The sequence below is a fragment of the Hippocampus comes genome, unplaced genomic scaffold (assembly GCF_001891065.2).
Source record: "Hippocampus comes isolate QL1 unplaced genomic scaffold, H_comes_QL1_v1.1 scaffold51, whole genome shotgun sequence".
Taxonomy (NCBI): domain Eukaryota; kingdom Metazoa; phylum Chordata; class Actinopteri; order Syngnathiformes; family Syngnathidae; genus Hippocampus; species Hippocampus comes.
The window spans coordinates 2,967,305-2,984,455 of NW_017805497.1; the positions used below are offsets into that span (position 1 = coordinate 2,967,305).

The 17,151-nt window shown below is 40.5% G+C and overlaps 2 protein-coding genes and 1 non-coding gene across 4 annotated transcripts; 1 reads left to right on the top strand and 2 right to left on the bottom strand.

The window, feature by feature from the left end:
• The first annotated feature begins 49 nt into the window (after positions 1-49).
• On the top strand, positions 50-3,734 carry aptx (aprataxin). Its single transcript, XM_019876762.1, has 7 exons — positions 50-206; positions 466-512; positions 638-904; positions 1,464-1,523; positions 1,609-1,835; positions 2,619-2,722; positions 3,437-3,734. The coding sequence occupies exons 1-7, from the start codon at positions 77-79 to the stop codon at positions 3,613-3,615; spliced, it is 1,014 nt and encodes a 337-aa protein (XP_019732321.1). The 5' UTR covers positions 50-76; the 3' UTR covers positions 3,616-3,734.
• Positions 3,735-4,356: 622 nt separating this feature from the next.
• On the bottom strand, positions 4,357-4,430 carry trnai-aau (transfer RNA isoleucine (anticodon AAU)). Its single transcript has one exon. It is a non-coding gene; the product is annotated as a tRNA-Ile (tRNA).
• Positions 4,431-6,178: 1,748 nt separating this feature from the next.
• On the bottom strand, positions 6,179-13,376 carry LOC109519940 (dentin sialophosphoprotein-like). Of its 2 annotated transcripts, none has more exons than XM_019876822.1 (10): positions 13,102-13,376; positions 12,770-12,824; positions 12,531-12,575; positions 12,260-12,319; positions 11,990-12,055; positions 11,876-11,905; positions 11,712-11,777; positions 11,527-11,592; positions 11,324-11,386; positions 6,179-8,573 (listed from the first exon to the last, which is right to left on the bottom strand). In XM_019876822.1, exons 2-10 carry the CDS (start codon positions 12,821-12,823, stop codon positions 6,420-6,422), a joined length of 2,604 nt encoding a protein of 867 aa, XP_019732381.1. In that variant the 5' UTR covers position 12,824; positions 13,102-13,376; the 3' UTR covers positions 6,179-6,419. The 2 variants fall into 2 exon arrangements, with proteins under 2 accessions (XP_019732381.1, XP_019732382.1); XM_019876823.1 differs by having other exon boundaries at positions 11,324-11,380; positions 13,102-13,375.
• Positions 13,377-17,151: the final 3,775 nt, after the last annotated feature.

The window sequence follows — 17,151 nt, forward strand, 5'->3', positions numbered from 1 at the left end:
CCAGGAGTCAACAAAGCAAGCGTGGGCAGGTTTGCTAAAGTGACTGTAATATATTCGGTACATTTGAAATGGTAAGATGTCAATTTGTCAGCTTGTTAGTCAAGAAGAAACGCACAAACCCATTCTGCTGCCTCACCTTGAGTCAGTTATCCTGGGTCGTGGGCCGCAAACCACAATTAAAGACAAAAAATGCTCCAGGGAACAAGGTAATAATGTACGAGCTTTTCACTTGTGTGTATTCATAGCGTTTGAGTTTGTTCCAAATTATTTTATCTCAAGGTTTTGTTTTGGAGTCTTAAATGTCAAAATTCCGATTTGCACACACGCACACTGGGTGACATTTTACTGTAGTAGCATACTGAATACTTTTCAGACTTTACCACTTATTTTCTCAGGGTCATTTAAAATGTCACGTATTCAATTTATTCGTTACGAATTTTACTCAAGCTATCCCTTCCTCATCAGTTGAATTGAAAGCAGACTGCAGCAAAGGTTTTGTGAAAGTTAAACAGGTAAGAGAAAATGCAAAAATGTCTAACAAACACTGCATAATGCATACTCACAATCAACCGGTTTTTGTTAGGTTTTTTTGTAGGGGCGCTGATTACTGAATTTCTTTCCCATTTTTATTCCACAGCTGGGTGCAAACCCCACCTCTGTAGACTCTGTGGTTGTGGGTCATGGGAAAGAGGTCAAACTGATGCCAGGCCAGTTACTCCACATTGTCAATGACTTGTACCCATACACTGTACAGTTCAAGGAAGATCCTGGTAGTTGTAAAAGACCATTAGATGTTTCCTCAAAGGATGAAGAAGGCTGTCCTGAGGCTCCCAGTCTAAAAGCGGCCAAAAAACACGAACACCTGCCTGAGTCTGTCAGAGCTGAAGAGTCAAGGGAGATCAATGTAAGACATTTACAACTGAGGATGTTGTGATGATATATGAACTGTTTTTTTAACTTGGCTTTTAACAATTAAAGTATAATTGTGATTTAGTTGCATGATGGAGCCATCTTTGACATATCCCATTGACGTCATGATGATCAGTCACGTACAATAAGTCAAAGATAATAATAGTTACCATATTTGCTAATGTAGTGCCCAGTTCCGGATGTACATTCGGGTAAAGTTTTTTGGAGTCATGGGGAGGTCTTTGTGTCTTACTGAATTAAGTAATAATTATAATTATATATTTGTTTTGTACTATGGCCTCCTACACTTGGGGTGCATTCTTGTCTTAACATCAGATCTCAAGTTTCTTCCATTCCTGGATTCTTATCCGGTCACTTTTGAAATATTAGCAATATACTGTGCTGTATATATACCATAGAATATTCTATTTGAGGTGTGGCCTTTATTTATTCCAGTGGACAATGCACCCTATGATTGATTGAGGAGCAAGGTTTATTTGAGGAACTGTGGTAAGTCACAGCCAAAAGCTAAAGTCCAATTTAATGTGTTGCAGCAAAGTGTTGCACATTGGAGCCAAGGGCTAAAGGCTTCGATGCAAGACCCTAATATGCAGGTCCTTTAAAAATAACATTATCATCATCAATAAATTACAGTTATGGTTGTATGATTAATGTGTATTCTCTGAATTCTTCTTGTAGGTGTTTAAGGATGATAAAGTAGTTGTAATCAAGGACAAATACCCCAAAGCACGTTACCATTGGCTGGTTCTCCCATGGATATCCATCCCCAGCCTGAAGGCCCTGCGGGATGAGCACTGCAGCCTGCTCAAGCACATGCAGAAAGTAGCTGACCATATGGTTCAACAGTGTCCGCATGCAAGTGCCTTGGACTTTCGCAGTGGCTACCATGCCATCCCAAGTATGAGGTAACCGCCCGGGGCTTTTGGTGACCCCACTAAGCTGTTGTGCTGTGTGCGGAGTCCAGCAACTGCTTTCATCAGCGTCAGAATGTCTCGGCCACTAGTTTTGCGGGCCATTCAAAATTTGAATCGCATTTGCACAATGTGCCGATGTTGCAAATTACAGCCAAGCTATCACACATGGTAGAAATACGTTTCTGGGTTTTATGCCAGCGAGACACAGCTAACTGCTGCTGAGCCTTAAAAATGCAGAAAAGAGTACCTGTATTGTTTTACAACAAATCTTCACCATATTTAATTTCATATGTGCCTGTGGATGAAATCGTAGCTTGTGGTAAAAATGTGAGTGAGCGGTACGTACCGTGCCAGATTCATTTAAATAAATTGGAGCAAGCCCCATCTCTCAATGCGTCTTTATTACCTCCTACATCCCTTCTCTGCAGCAACTTGGGTCTTCCTTTAACTCTTGTCTTCTTATGGATTAAAAAAAAACAAAAGGCACGGTATTGCATAAACTGAATGCTACCTATACAAGCCCGTGTCCATACAACAAATTACCCAATGTGCAGGGGTAAGTGGCCGAACTGTCATTTTTTTGTGATGGTCCGGCCCTATTCGGGTTCGGAAGCATCACGTAGTGTGTGTTGGCCCAAAATCGGATGTCTAACAATAATTCCATCTTGCTTATAGAAAGACATGCATTGAAGAGGTAGCCATTTTAATTGTAATATACCCTGGTATAATCTTCACACATGCACGCACACATATTTTGTGTTTTTTCTCCGACAGTCATGTGCACCTCCACGTGATCAGCCAAGACTTTGATTCTCCTTGCCTTAAGAACAAAAAGCACTGGAACTCATTCACAACAGACTATTTCATCGAGTCTCAAGGTGAGATAAATACAGTATATTGTTCTTTGTAGGGCTGCAACTAACGATTATCGACCAATCTGTCAATTATTTTGTTGATGGATTGGACAAAAAAAAAACACGTTTTAAATTCCATTTCTTCAAAAACAGGATGCTATTTCAAATTGGAAATACACTATGAATTAATTACAGGATGATTCACTTCCTGGTTTGGTCTGTAACGTCAGAAAATTGGCAAAAAGGTTATCGTTTTGACTTTCATCTTGTCATTTTACTAGTTTTATTAGTATTAGTAAAAGCAGGTATTGGCAAATGTGGTGTTTCAAAAAAATGAGGGCTGCGCAATATATTGAAAAAATATAATTCTCGCGATAATAGCCTATGCAATATGCATATCCCAAAGACCTGCAATGTTTCATATGGAATTGTACGATTATATTTAACTTTGACCAACCATAAATGTAAATCGCCATCCACTATGTGAACGGTATCTAGGGGAATTATAATGATAAAATTTACTATTGTTTCGTGTATCCAGGTAATATTCTGATGATACAGATAGCCTGCTAATTTAGTGTTATCGTACCTAAATACTTTTTCATCCCCACTAGTCTTGCAAATAAGTTAGTTGGCTTTACCGCAAGGATGTTTTTCCTTGTTTGGGTCTGTCTTTTTGTCGCTAATAAATTGGCAACAGGGATTATTTTGTGCTCTTTTATTGTGATTTCTCTGCAGATGTCATCCATATGCTTGAAACGGATGGAAAGGTCACAGTAAAAGAAGGCACCAGTGAGTTGTTGAAGCTGCCTCTGTGTTGCCACTTGTGTCGCAAAGAACTTCCCACGATACCAGCTCTGAAACAGCATCTCAAGTCCCATTTCTTGGCTAAGAATAGAACCTCAAATGCATCATAGTACCTCAGATGTTTATCACTTCTTTGTGGGACATCTGGGATTGGCCGGTGAGCAATCCCCGTGCCTTTTAGCCAAAGTTAGATGGTGTTATAGGCACCATTGGTAACGTGCTTCTTTTTCCACATTCAGAATCTTTTTGATTATTTTGTAAAACTTTCAATGTAGATTAAATATTAAATATCTGTTCTACTTTGTAAATGCTTGACTCAATATTTTTAATGTTTATATGTGTGTTTTGAAAAGTGACCATTATGTAATAACATTAGTCCATAATAATCTCAGAAACTGTGGTCTATACACATGAACAAACAATAAACAACATTTCATAGTTGTTTAAAATTTTGGTGTGTTCCCTTAATTACAACCTACTGACTGTGAAGAACCAACACCATAAAAATACTAGATTAGGGTATGTATAAACAGTTTTTAGAAGACAAAAATCGGTTTGAAAAGCTTTTTGAGTCTATATACAGTTGTGGTTGAAAAATTGCAGCACTACTGCCTTTAGTCACAACCCAAGTTGAGTAAAATGCAATAGCATTTGGAAATAACTACCGGTATACTATTGAGCATGCTTTTTTTTTTACTCTCACTATTAAGACTAAATTCAACGTCAATAGAAAATGCAGCAAAATATTCTTGCACTTTCAATTTGACACATTTTGTAAAAACAACTCTCTGCAACAGAAAATATGTTGAACGTCCGCAAAAAATAAAGACACAAAAACGGAAAAGTTGATGTGGCCCGTACGGGGATCGAACCCGCGACCTTGGCGTTATTAGCACCACGCTCTAACCAACTGAGCTAACCGGCCACTGTACGAGAACCCCGTGCATATGGATTTAATAGATTAACTATGCATAGCTGCAAATTGGTAGGAAAAACACTGATGAGAGAGGCGCTCACATTTTTTTGGTAGTCAAGGAGTATCGACTTATGCTCGAAGTCCAAGTTTATCACTGGACTACGTTTTAACCACGGTCCAAAATGTTTTTGTCATGTCAAGCGCCCGCTGCACGCCTTTCAGCACTGCATTTGTCATGTCTATTAGCACCCCCTACCTGTAAAAAGGTCATACAAAACGCTGAAAGACTACTTCCACATCGCGTTAACCATCTGACGAGCTTTAATATTAAATTTACCATCTACAGCAGTGGCGGATGCTGGTCTGTCAAGAAGGGGAAGATCAATTTCGGGCTACATCATAAAATGCGTCTGTTTATTTCTACGTGAATTCTACTCTCCGTTCTTTTTCAAGAAAATGATCTGTGACCCTGGCATACCAACAAGGCGTCTTTTCCAGGTTCTTAACTGTGATGATATAAGTCAGTCTGCGAACACAAGCAACTACAATAAAACACACCAGAAATAAAAGATTAATCTGTCGCTAGTCGTTTTCAACAAAGAGTGTTGCCATTCGAGATTACTAGAAGTCTCCAGTTCAACTCAGAACAGAATGAGAATTGAAAAATGCTCACACGGATGCCTACACCAAAAGATCGGTGATTGGCTCATTTTGCTGTCAACCATAACGAGATTCTGCCTCAGACAGATCATCCAATCCTCATGCAGAAAGCTCAGCGTCCAGGCGCGGCCGATACACGCCCACTGTCCATAGACTCCCAGAGACGACGGGCGTCCGTGGGCGGGACAAAAACCAGTTTGTATCCAATGACTCGTCTCCGTTCAACGCATTGATTGGGACAACCCTGAACTCGCGAGACGCCGGGCATCCGGGCAATTGACGCTCTGCGGACGTTCTGCGGACGTTCGGCGTCCACCGTTTAAAGCACAGCGAAGCTGGGGGAATGAATGAGAAGGGAGTCGCGTCGTAACCAGTAAGAAGAAGCTGATTCGGAACAAAAGTTGAGCATGTTGTAGCGCATATTTAGTCAATGACATGTACACACAATGAAATTTACATTCATATATTTGGTCACTTATTCTTTGACATTTTAGGGCAAGCCGAGCTTCCCTTGCAGTCCGAGAGCAATCGCCACTGATCTACAGTGGTTTATTTCCCCTGAGTTTTTTGCGGGGCTAAAAGTGGAGATTTCATAACATTGTATGACTAAGTGATGTCAGCCTAGAAGTAACAACTGTCTAACGTTTTTCATAGGGTGTGCAACAAATGAGTGCTTTCTTCTGAAGAACAACATAAATTAAGACAGAATATATTCTGTTCTACATTTTTGCAACTGGTATTGTCTATATGTTATAATTGGTTTTTAAGGCTTTTTACATGTCAAAGAAGCAAGTGTAGGATTATTATTAATGGTAATATGTGTTTTAAAACACTGATGTATTGCTTAAAATGAAGAACTTGATACAGAAAACCTATCCATTGAGTTGCATTAGCATGCGACACCAAGTTAGCATTTGCCTATATTGCCTAATGGGTGAAGTGGGTGTGGAATTTAATGATATTATGTTTACTATACAATAATTACACCTTTTTTAATTATCGGCAAGACAAACCTAACACAACAGCCTGTCATGGCAATCCTGCCCCAAAGTGTGACTGAGCAACAGCGTAGCACGTTTAAGGATGACACAAGCAAATAAAAACTTAAAGATTTATTTTCATAAGACACACACAAATTGAAGTAACCTGTATAGATACGCTCTGCTGCCACGTGATGACAGGAGTACAAAATAATTTCAGTAAACACACATGGTACCATTATGATGCCAATATCAACATTCAGGAGTAGAAACAAAATAGCTTATGGTCCACCTGATTCCATCAGACAGCTTCTTCAACAGTTTTGAAGTTAACATGGATGAGTTGCTTTCGGTTAGGTCATCTTCTCCGCAGACGTAACTCCATGTCACCTTCCACTGGCACCAAGAGATGGTCCACTGAGTATTGGGTGTCGTCACCTATGTCCTGGAAGAAATACTCTTCACTCTCACAGCTCTCATCCCCATCCTTGCAGTCTTCGCCTTTACTTTGGTGTACTTCAGTGCTTTCATGACTGTTGCTGTCTTTGGCCTCACTGCTTTCACTGCTTTTGTGGCTGGTGCTGTCGCTTGTCTTGCTGCTTTCGCTGCTTTCTTCACTGGTGCTGCTGCTGGATGCATTGCTCTCACTACTAGTGGAGTCATCATCTTTCGTGGTGTCACTGGACTCACTGCTTTCGTAACTTGTCGAGTCACTGTCCTTAGTGGTTCTGCTGCTTTCCCGACTAGTAGTGTCGCTGGATTCACTGCTTTTGTGGCTTTTGCCGTCATTGGACTCACCGCTTTTATGCCCCGTGATGTCGCTGGCCTTTGCGGTTCCACTGTTTTGACGAGTGACGATTTCACTGTTTTGACGAGTGACGATTTCACTGGACTCGCTGCTTTCATGACTGCTAGTGTCATTGGATTCACTGGATTCACTGCTGTTACTTGTGACGTAGCTAGTTTTGTTGGTCTGAATGGTTTCTTCACTGGTGCTCTCACTGCTGTCAATCACACTAACCAGCGAGGTCTTGAAGTCGTAGTTCATTTTACTAAGCTTGACTGCATCACGAGTTTCACTACTGGGGTTAACTAATGGGGCTTTGATGGCATAACTTTTGCCATCCGTTTGACTTGACACACTGCTGGTGCTCTCATTGGACTCACTGCTGTCATTTATGTCGCGGGTCACTTTTCCATTGCTGTCAGCGCTGGCGGTTTCAGTGGTCACGCTGGTCTGAGCTGTTTCTTCACTGCTGCTCTCACTGCTGTCGGTCACATCACGTCCCAATGAGCTCTTGGTGGAATAGGTTACTTCGCTGACCTTCAATGTCTGATGGGCTTCACTACTGGAGTTGTGATGAGCCTTACCAGACTCGATGCTTTCATCACTGGCACTCTCGCTGCTGTTGTCTGTCTCAGTGCTTTCTTGACTTGTGCTGTCATGAATGCCACTTGATTCGCTGCTTTCACTACTCGTGTTGTTGCTGGCCTTACTGGTCTCACTGCCTTCATTGCTGGTTCTATCACTATCCTTGCCGGTCTGACCAGCTTGCCCACTGATACTCCCACTTTTAAAGTAAATAACTTTATTCACCGATGGGCTCTTGATGATAGAACTTTTGTTGCTGGTTTGACTTGATCCATCGCTGTCACTGATGTTCTCATTGGACTCGCTGCTATGACTGGCCTTCATATTATCACTGATGTCACGAGTCACAGTTTCATTGCTGTCATCACTAATGATATCAGTGGTCACGCTGGTCTGAGTGGTTTCTTCACTGGTGCTCTCACTGCTGTCAATCACATCACTTACCAAAGGGCTCTTGATGGCATGCCTTACTTCAATGACCCCAACTGTCTGCTGGGCTTTACGACTGGGGCTGGGAGTAGCTTGACTGGACTTGTTGCTTTCACCAGTTGCACTCTCATTGCTTTCATGACTTGTATGGTCATGGGTGTCACTTGTTTCACTGCTCTCACTACTGGTGTCGTCGCTGGCCTCACTGGTCTCATTGCTTTCACTGTTGGTTCCGTAAACACCCTTGGTCTGACCAGGTTTTCCATCGTTGCTCCCACTTCTGTAAATAACTTTGTTCACCAAAGGGCTCTTGATGGTATAACTTTCGTGATTAGTTTGACTCGGCCCATTATTGTCACTTCTGGTGGTCTCATTGGACTCGTTGCTGTCACTACTGGTGGCCTCGCTGATGTTACTGCTCTCGGTGCTTTCTTTATTTGAGCCGTCGACGCTCTGATTGGTTTCACTGCTGGTGCTGTCACTGCTGTCAGATTCATCACTCGCTCCCTGGCCCTTGATGTCATGGCTCATGTCACTGGCTTCATGGCTTTCGCTACTGACAGTCTCATCACTGTCACCAGTGTCAGCTGTGTTACCAGTATTGTTTCCTGTGTCCTCTTCTTTGCTGGTGGTGTCCCTGATGTCAGCCTTGTGCTGCTCTGACTGACTCAGGACTTGGTTGTCAGTACTCACAGAAGCTGGATTCCAACTCTGAAGCAGAGAAAAAAAAGCCTTTGTGTTACTTGAGACATTTTTATATCGTAGGTTACATTTCAGTACACCACAATGTGGCTTGCATGGCCACTTTCAGGTGTGCAGGAGCCAGTGGCATCCATTCATTTCCTATGCCCTATATGGTATCCTTACTAAAAGTTTTGCATAAGCTGGATTTTACTCAAGCAGGGCGAGAGATACGGTACACCATGGACTGGTTGCCAGCCAAACGCAGGGCACATATAATAATAATAATAATAATAATGATAATAATAATAATAATAATAATAATAATAATAATAATAATAATAATACATTTTGTTTGTGGACGCCTTTCTAAGCAGGCCAAACAACTATTCAAACTCACATTCAAACCTAAAGACAATGTAGAGTCTTCAATGCACCAAATATACACATTTTTGGAATAGGAAGCCAGAAAATACTCGATAGAATACTCATGTACACACGGGGAAACGTGCACACGCCCACAGGAAGGCCGGCTCTGTGATTTCAACCCTGAACCTCAAAAATGTGAGGCAGACTTGCTAATTAGTTGACCAATGTGCTGTCTGCAAGATGGATTAGCTCCATAAATAAACCTGCATCATGACAGCGCAGCAAGAAAACACAAATTACTTTTTGCCTGAATCTCCAGTATTTTGTTAACACAGCATTTAGATGTTCTTCTTATTACCACTGCTGCATGGAATTTATTTTACTAGAAGACACTTTTGGATGTATAGGATTTTATAAGAAAATCGTTTAAAAAACTGTTAAAAAACCTGTAATGCACCATCGATTCAACGCAAAGTCAACTTCAGTCACATTGTAGAATGTCTCTATAATTAATTTTCCAGGGATTCTAATTGTGAGTGCTGAGCAATATAAAAACAACAGTTGACGTTACAAAAGTCTTAAAACTAACATTTGACGTTTGGCTTAAGCGGAATCACAAAAGAAAACAACACGAGCGTAATCTTTTAATCTCTAAATAACCTCAAGAAGTGAAAACAATGGAACTCAAAATTATGCCTGAAGTCCAATAAGTCCTATTGAAGTTAATCACCTGTTGGTACTGTTGAATGTAATATTGATTGGATTGTGGATCATGGGAACCTCCACTCTGAGCCTGTAAGAAAAAACAAAGAGGCAATTGATGAAACTCTTTATAATCGACATCATTATTGACATATTAAAAAAAAGTGATTAAACATCTCAAAATTGTATCCTCAATAGCAGAAAATCATTACTGAGTAATTTGTATGTTACCTGCTGGTAGTACTGGTACAGGTACTGCTGATAAGACTGTTGATCATACGAGCCTCCAGTTTGAGACTGCAAAAAATGAACAGAGACTGAAACAGTTAATTACACTCTTGAAGATTGCCACCGTTCAAGGCTCAGTACTGGCAGCTCTAAAGAGAAACACTCGGAGTATATTTTGAGTAAATTACCTGCTGGTGGTACTGGTAGGGGTAATGTTGATCGGATTGTGGATCATAGGCACCTTGAGTTTGAGACTAAAAGAAATTAAAAGGGACATTTCATGAAACTCTTCAAGCATCTGGTGCATTCGTGGAAGGTTCACGACTGTAAGAATACCCCAAAAAACACTCACTTGTTGATGTTGGCGATTTTCTTCAGAGCTCTGAAACCAAAAAGAAGAGGAAACCTCAAAATAGTGCCTTCAAAAGAAGAAAATCCTCATTTCAAAAGATATTCATTAATCTACCTGCTGATGGTACTGGTAGGGGTTATGTTGATATGATTGTGGATCATATGAACCTCCATTCTGCGACCGGGCGAAATTAAGACAGAAAGAGAGGGACCTTAAATGATACTCTTCAACATGAACAATTTCTGTTGTGCTCTTCTCAGGTAGACACACAATGCGAGTTTGTTTTTTTTCCAGATATCTGAACACCCCTCATAATAATAATAATGATAATAATAATAATAATAATAATAATAATAATAATAATAATAATAATAATACATTTTGTTTGTGGACGCCTTTCTAAGCAGGCCAAACAACTATTCAAACTCACATTCAAACCTAAAGACAATGTAGAGTCTTCAATGCACCAAATATACACATTTTTGGAATAGGAAGCCAGAAAATACTCGATAGAATACTCATGTACACACGGGGAAACGTGCACACGCCCACAGGAAGGCCGGCTCTGTGATTTCAACCCTGAACCTCAAAAATGTGAGGCAGACTTGCTAATTAGTTGACCAATGTGCTGTCTGCAAGATGGATTAGCTCCATAAATAAACCTGCATCATGACAGCGCAGCAAGAAAACACAAATTACTTTTTGCCTGAATCTCCAGTATTTTGTTAACACAGCATTTAGATGTTCTTCTTATTACCACTGCTGCATGGAATTTATTTTACTAGAAGACACTTTTGGATGTATAGGATTTTATAAGAAAATCGTTTAAAAAACTGTTAAAAAACCTGTAATGCACCATCGATTCAACGCAAAGTCAACTTCAGTCACATTGTAGAATGTCTCTATAATTAATTTTCCAGGGATTCTAATTGTGAGTGCTGAGCAATATAAAAACAACAGTTGACGTTACAAAAGTCTTAAAACTAACATTTGACGTTTGGCTTAAGCGGAATCACAAAAGAAAACAACACGAGCGTAATCTTTTAATCTCTAAATAACCTCAAGAAGTGAAAACAATGGAACTCAAAATTATGCCTGAAGTCCAATAAGTCCTATTGAAGTTAATCACCTGTTGGTACTGTTGAATGTAATATTGATTGGATTGTGGATCATGGGAACCTCCACTCTGAGCCTGTAAGAAAAAACAAAGAGGCAATTGATGAAACTCTTTATAATCGACATCATTATTGACATATTAAAAAAAAGTGATTAAACATCTCAAAATTGTATCCTCAATAGCAGAAAATCATTACTGAGTAATTTGTATGTTACCTGCTGGTAGTACTGGTACAGGTACTGCTGATAAGACTGTTGATCATACGAGCCTCCAGTTTGAGACTGCAAAAAATGAACAGAGACTGAAACAGTTAATTACACTCTTGAAGATTGCCACCGTTCAAGGCTCAGTACTGGCAGCTCTAAAGAGAAACACTCGGAGTATATTTTGAGTAAATTACCTGCTGGTGGTACTGGTAGGGGTAATGTTGATCGGATTGTGGATCATAGGCACCTTGAGTTTGAGACTAAAAGAAATTAAAAGGGACATTTCATGAAACTCTTCAAGCATCTGGTGCATTCGTGGAAGGTTCACGACTGTAAGAATACCCCAAAAAACACTCACTTGTTGATGTTGGCGATTTTCTTCAGAGCTCTGAAACCAAAAAGAAGAGGAAACCTCAAAATAGTGCCTTCAAAAGAAGAAAATCCTCATTTCAAAAGATATTCATTAATCTACCTGCTGATGGTACTGGTAGGGGTTATGTTGATATGATTGTGGATCATATGAACCTCCATTCTGCGACCGGGCGAAATTAAGACAGAAAGAGAGGGACCTTAAATGATACTCTTCAACATGAACAATTTCTGTTGTGCTCTTCTCAGGTAGACACACAATGCGAGTTTGTTTTTTTTCCAGATATCTGAACACCCCTCCCCCCCAAAAAAGAAGATTTTCTCAATGATCCCAGCAAATAACTGAAAATCATATTTAAGTCAAGTAAATTACCTGCTGATGGTAGGTGGAATGTTGATAGGATTGTGGAACATATGAGCCTCCATTTTGAGACTGAAAGAACAGGGAGAGAGTGAGATATTGAATGCTACTCTTCATCAACTCTGCTACATTCTGTGAACATCTCTTGCTATAAGCTGCAGACGTGGTTGTAAGAATGCACAGTGCAGACAATATAATCACCACACCATTAATCTAACGAGATGCTGCGTTTCCAGCGTTAAAAGAATTAAAAAAAAACAAACAAAAAGCGAAAAGTACTTACCGATTCACTTGATTCACTTGACTCCGCCACGCCATTAAATGAAATCTGCCAGAAAAAGCAATAACATGACAATCGTTTATCCTGTCCTTGAGACCCATTTAACATATAGCCCCACGTTTAACACGTCATATTTAAAACAGGTAAGCACTGACTTCATTATTTTTGTTCAAAAATAATAGCAAGTTGACAACTGACTTGAAACTAACCATTGTACTTATTTTCCCAAAATATGTACTTACAGGTTTGGCAAATATCGCCCCAATAAGGCAAAATGTTAGTCCGATGACCCTCATCCTGCAAGACACGTGTATAAACCGCATTAAGATGGATCATACTCAACAGAATAAGAAAGCAGTGAGTGAGTACTGTATCATCATTATCATTAGATGACATTTTTATGATTGTTAGAGAGCGATAACTCAGGCTAAAAATAAACAAAGCAGATGATTGCATGCAAATTGCAACTACATAATAAATAGAAACTTCCACGTTGTTAAGCTAATTCAATGTCAAGAAAAATGCAGATACATTTCACTGACTGAAAATATACAAAGTCAATATCCAATCTTACCTGAGTAGAAGCGATCAAAGCTTGATGGATAATCTTTTATCAGTCAGACGCCAAGTGAGAAGCTGTCAATGCTTCGGCTTATGTGTGACAGCGAGCAGGAGAAGCCTATTCTGAGCTGGAAGCTGGTAGTTGGGACAAGCTGGAGGAAACCCCAACAGCGGCTGTATATATGCGAACTAAATGATGTTTCAGTTACATCACTTCCTTCCGGATTTCTCCTCTGTGGACACGCCAAGGTGTATTTGTGCCAGAGAGCCAACTCAAAACACATTTTGGCGGGATGGATGATGATGAGTGCACACACAAACCACAGACAGACACCACAAACACGCGCGTGCGCACACCCGCACACGCGCGCACACACACACACACACACACACACACACACACACACACACACACACACACACACACACACACACACACGCACACACACACACACGCACACACACACACACTTTCCTTGAAGCACAATCCAATTCTTACACTTCAAACCAAGTGTCATAAAGTATGAAATAACATGATGTCGTCAAGTACATTTTTACAAGTCCAAAACCAAAAATTACAGACACTGTAACTAGAGTCCAAGAGCAAGATAGATAGAGACTTGAATTCTATTCAGACTCTATGCTCCAGATGCGCACTTAAATTTTAATCATACTCTGCCCCCTCCCTTGTCAAATGTGAAATATGAGCAAACTATTGGGCTTGTTTTTCCTTTGGAGAGAAAATAAGAACCTCACCTACTCGGAGCGGAAGCATGGCATAGGCGAGGTTATGTTTGTTTCCTGTTAACTTACATTTTCACCACTTTAACCAAAAACTGCCATCTTGTCTATGATGATGAAGTCCAGCAGACAGTCTAATTCCTTTTTACTTACTCTTCAATATTATAAATACATTTTTGTTACATCACTGTGTATTTTATTTTGCTCTATCCGCAGGCTACAGCCCAGCCTACAAATTTCGTCCCTTACGGCTTCATAAAAAATGTTTAATTAACCTTCATTTCTTAAATTGCTAAAATAATAACAATGGAAATTAGAACTGCAGCTACCAAATATTTCGACATTTTCCCCCTCAATGTAAACTGTGTATATCAGCAAATTGTATTTTCTTTTCTAGAAACATTAAGAAGTGATATGCTGGGAAAATGATCCACAATCCGAACCACAGTAGCGATTTTGCCGGCAAAAGTAGCACATTTGGGTAAGCCTGATTTAAAAAAAAAAAAAGATCAGTAGGAACTGCAACCATGTCAGGCTGTCAGCATCACAGTGTGGAGAGTCCATCCATCCATCCAATATCCAAATCGCTTATCATATTTACCTCTTTTACTGCCTTTGAAATGAAGTCCGACGGCATTTGCCAGACTACATGGGGCACTTGCTTACTAGCTCACTCACTCACTAGCTAGCAGCTAGCCCATAGTCTCGCATTCTACAATGTAAGCGTAATTAATTATTTAGCATCCTTAAATACAGTTATATGTCAGCCAACTAGTGGTGAATGGTGATAGATACAGTTGGGCTCATGTCTCGCTCTGCTTCTCGAGGGCGGCTGTCCTGCCTGTTTTACATATCTCCTTCATCCAATGCTCCAGATTCAAATGATCAGCTTATCACCAAGCTCTGAAGGAGCCTGATAACGATTCTGATCATTTGAGGGAAACATGTAAAACATGCGGGACAGCAGCCTTGTAGGATCGGGTGTGGACAACCCTGCCCGGTGGTATGTAAACTAATGAGCACAACTGTCGGTACTGAACATGATTTCTGGTTGATTTTTGTGTTGATGTTGGCGGCAACAGTTTGTAATGGCAAATTAAACTTTGACTGGGCTGCAACGATCCAACTTCCACTCGGGAAGATGAGTCAAGTCAGCCGTCACGTCACCCCAAACTTCAAAATATGAGTGCATCAAGGCACTGACATCCGTGCAATACTGTATTTACTAAGATTTTATTTCGAAGTTGCCCTCCTCACCATGTTGGTGGCATGTTACCGTCATGCATGGCGTGAAGAATTGTTGTATGACTTGTCTTCCTGACAGAGGACACCAAATAAACAGGTACCCAAGGCAGAAAATAATCCTCAAGCATTTGTTTGAATAAAGGTAATTACTCGAGGACTGAAAGTTGTTACAAGACAAATCATGGTTTCACAATAACAACACGCCTGCTTGCAATGCCCTGAGCATCCGACAGCTCCTGGCCAAGAAGAGCATCACCCTATTCAACCGATTTGGCGCAAAGTGATTTTTTTTTCCCCTCTCTCCCAGGCTGAAGATGGTCATGAAGGGGACTCATTCTGAAGATGTGGGCAACATCAAAATGGCCGTGATCATGTCGCTCATTTTAATGTAGTGCTTTTCTAGATAACGCAAAGACACCGATCATTATTTTTAAAATTTTTTTAACCCTTTCAGGGACAGCGGATACTGCAGTGGACACTGTCATGATTCTGTTTGTGACCAACAGGTGGCACTGTAGGGCTCCCCCTGTAGCTGCACACCTGTTGGTCGTTATGTAATTAGTCGTATAAAAGGACTCCCGCCCGGCCACTCATTGTCGGGTCATCGTTTGCTTCTGTCAAGTTTGTTTCAGTCATGTTTCGGTCACTGTTATGTTTTAGCTTCAGTCATGATTTTTGTTTGATACTTTGGACTTTGTTTGTTTTGGATTTAGTTTTCTCAGAAAACTAAAATGTTTGAATACAATTTGTCAAGTACACACTGCTCCTCCCTCTTGCCTGCTTTTTGGGGTCCACCACCACCTCGCAACGTGACAGACAGCTTATCAAGTTGTCAGCTTATAGGGTGCATGAAAGGGTTAAAGTTGAATGGATTGTTGATTGATGTTTAAAGAATTAAACATGAGACTAAATCGTAATTTTATTATGTAACCCATTGTGGGCGCGCATTGAGAAACCCATTGTGAAAACGATATAGGTTTGCTACGATGTAACCAAACCCTGTTTTTGGAACTATGGAATTTGTCTGTGGAAAAAAAAGATATGTACAGTAGGATACCTAAATAAAGAGGTTGACGCTTCCTGCCTGAGGCTTGTAAACGTTTCCTGGCTGTCCATATATGGTCCGTCTTTAAATAAAACGAAATAATTCCTTGTTTAAAACCTCCTTGGAGTTTGGCTATGTACAAGAAACATGTAATTAGGCTGGGGATGTTCACTGAAGTCTGGAGCGCTTTGCAAACCACAGCCGCCACTCGGTGTCCTGCTTTAGAAAGGGGCGGAGTGAGCCCAGGTTGATTGATGCTTGTTGTGGCACGCAGACAAGCGGTTTACTATGTCTGCGTGTTCGCCGTGTGGTTATGTGAAGTCGTGTGATGCGTTGCCCTCCGCAGTCAAGGATACTGTGAATTTACGTAAGGGAAATAACTTGATACAAGTGAACATTTGCCACACACTTGATTTTCTCTATCACCCGTTGGATCAGAGAGAAGAATTACAAATCTGCAGAACAGTGGAATTCCAACTACTGCATCGATATAAAGCAAGTCATGTATTAGGCAGGAACGAGTTCTGAACATTAAAAAAAAAAAACCAAGCAATTTAACGTCACATGACCTCAGATACTGCAAACATCCTGGGTGCAAAAGCGTCACAGTCGGTTGCATTGAGAGAGTTGAATACATTCCTTGAATATGGAAGAGTATACGAGGAAGCGGATTAAAAAAAGTGAAGTAACCAGTGTTCATACAAACATTGTCCCTCAAGTACACACTCCAAATGTTTATCCTTCCACTCTTATTTTAATACACTACTGTTCTTGAAGTAGACTGAGGTTGAGAACTTGAACTTTGTGTTTTGAAGCCATGGTCGGTGATGACCTTTTCTTGAGCAAATGTTCTGCGAAGAATTTGAATCTCTGCACACGGACCTCAAATTGACCTAGCAAGTAGCACATCATGTTTTAAGTGACGTGCGTTTTTCGGTCACTTCAATTGGTTTTAGAACGATCATGTTGGGGAACGAAAGGACACATTTGACCTCAGTTGAAGCTGTTGGAGGAAGGTGGCCTTTGTCTTCC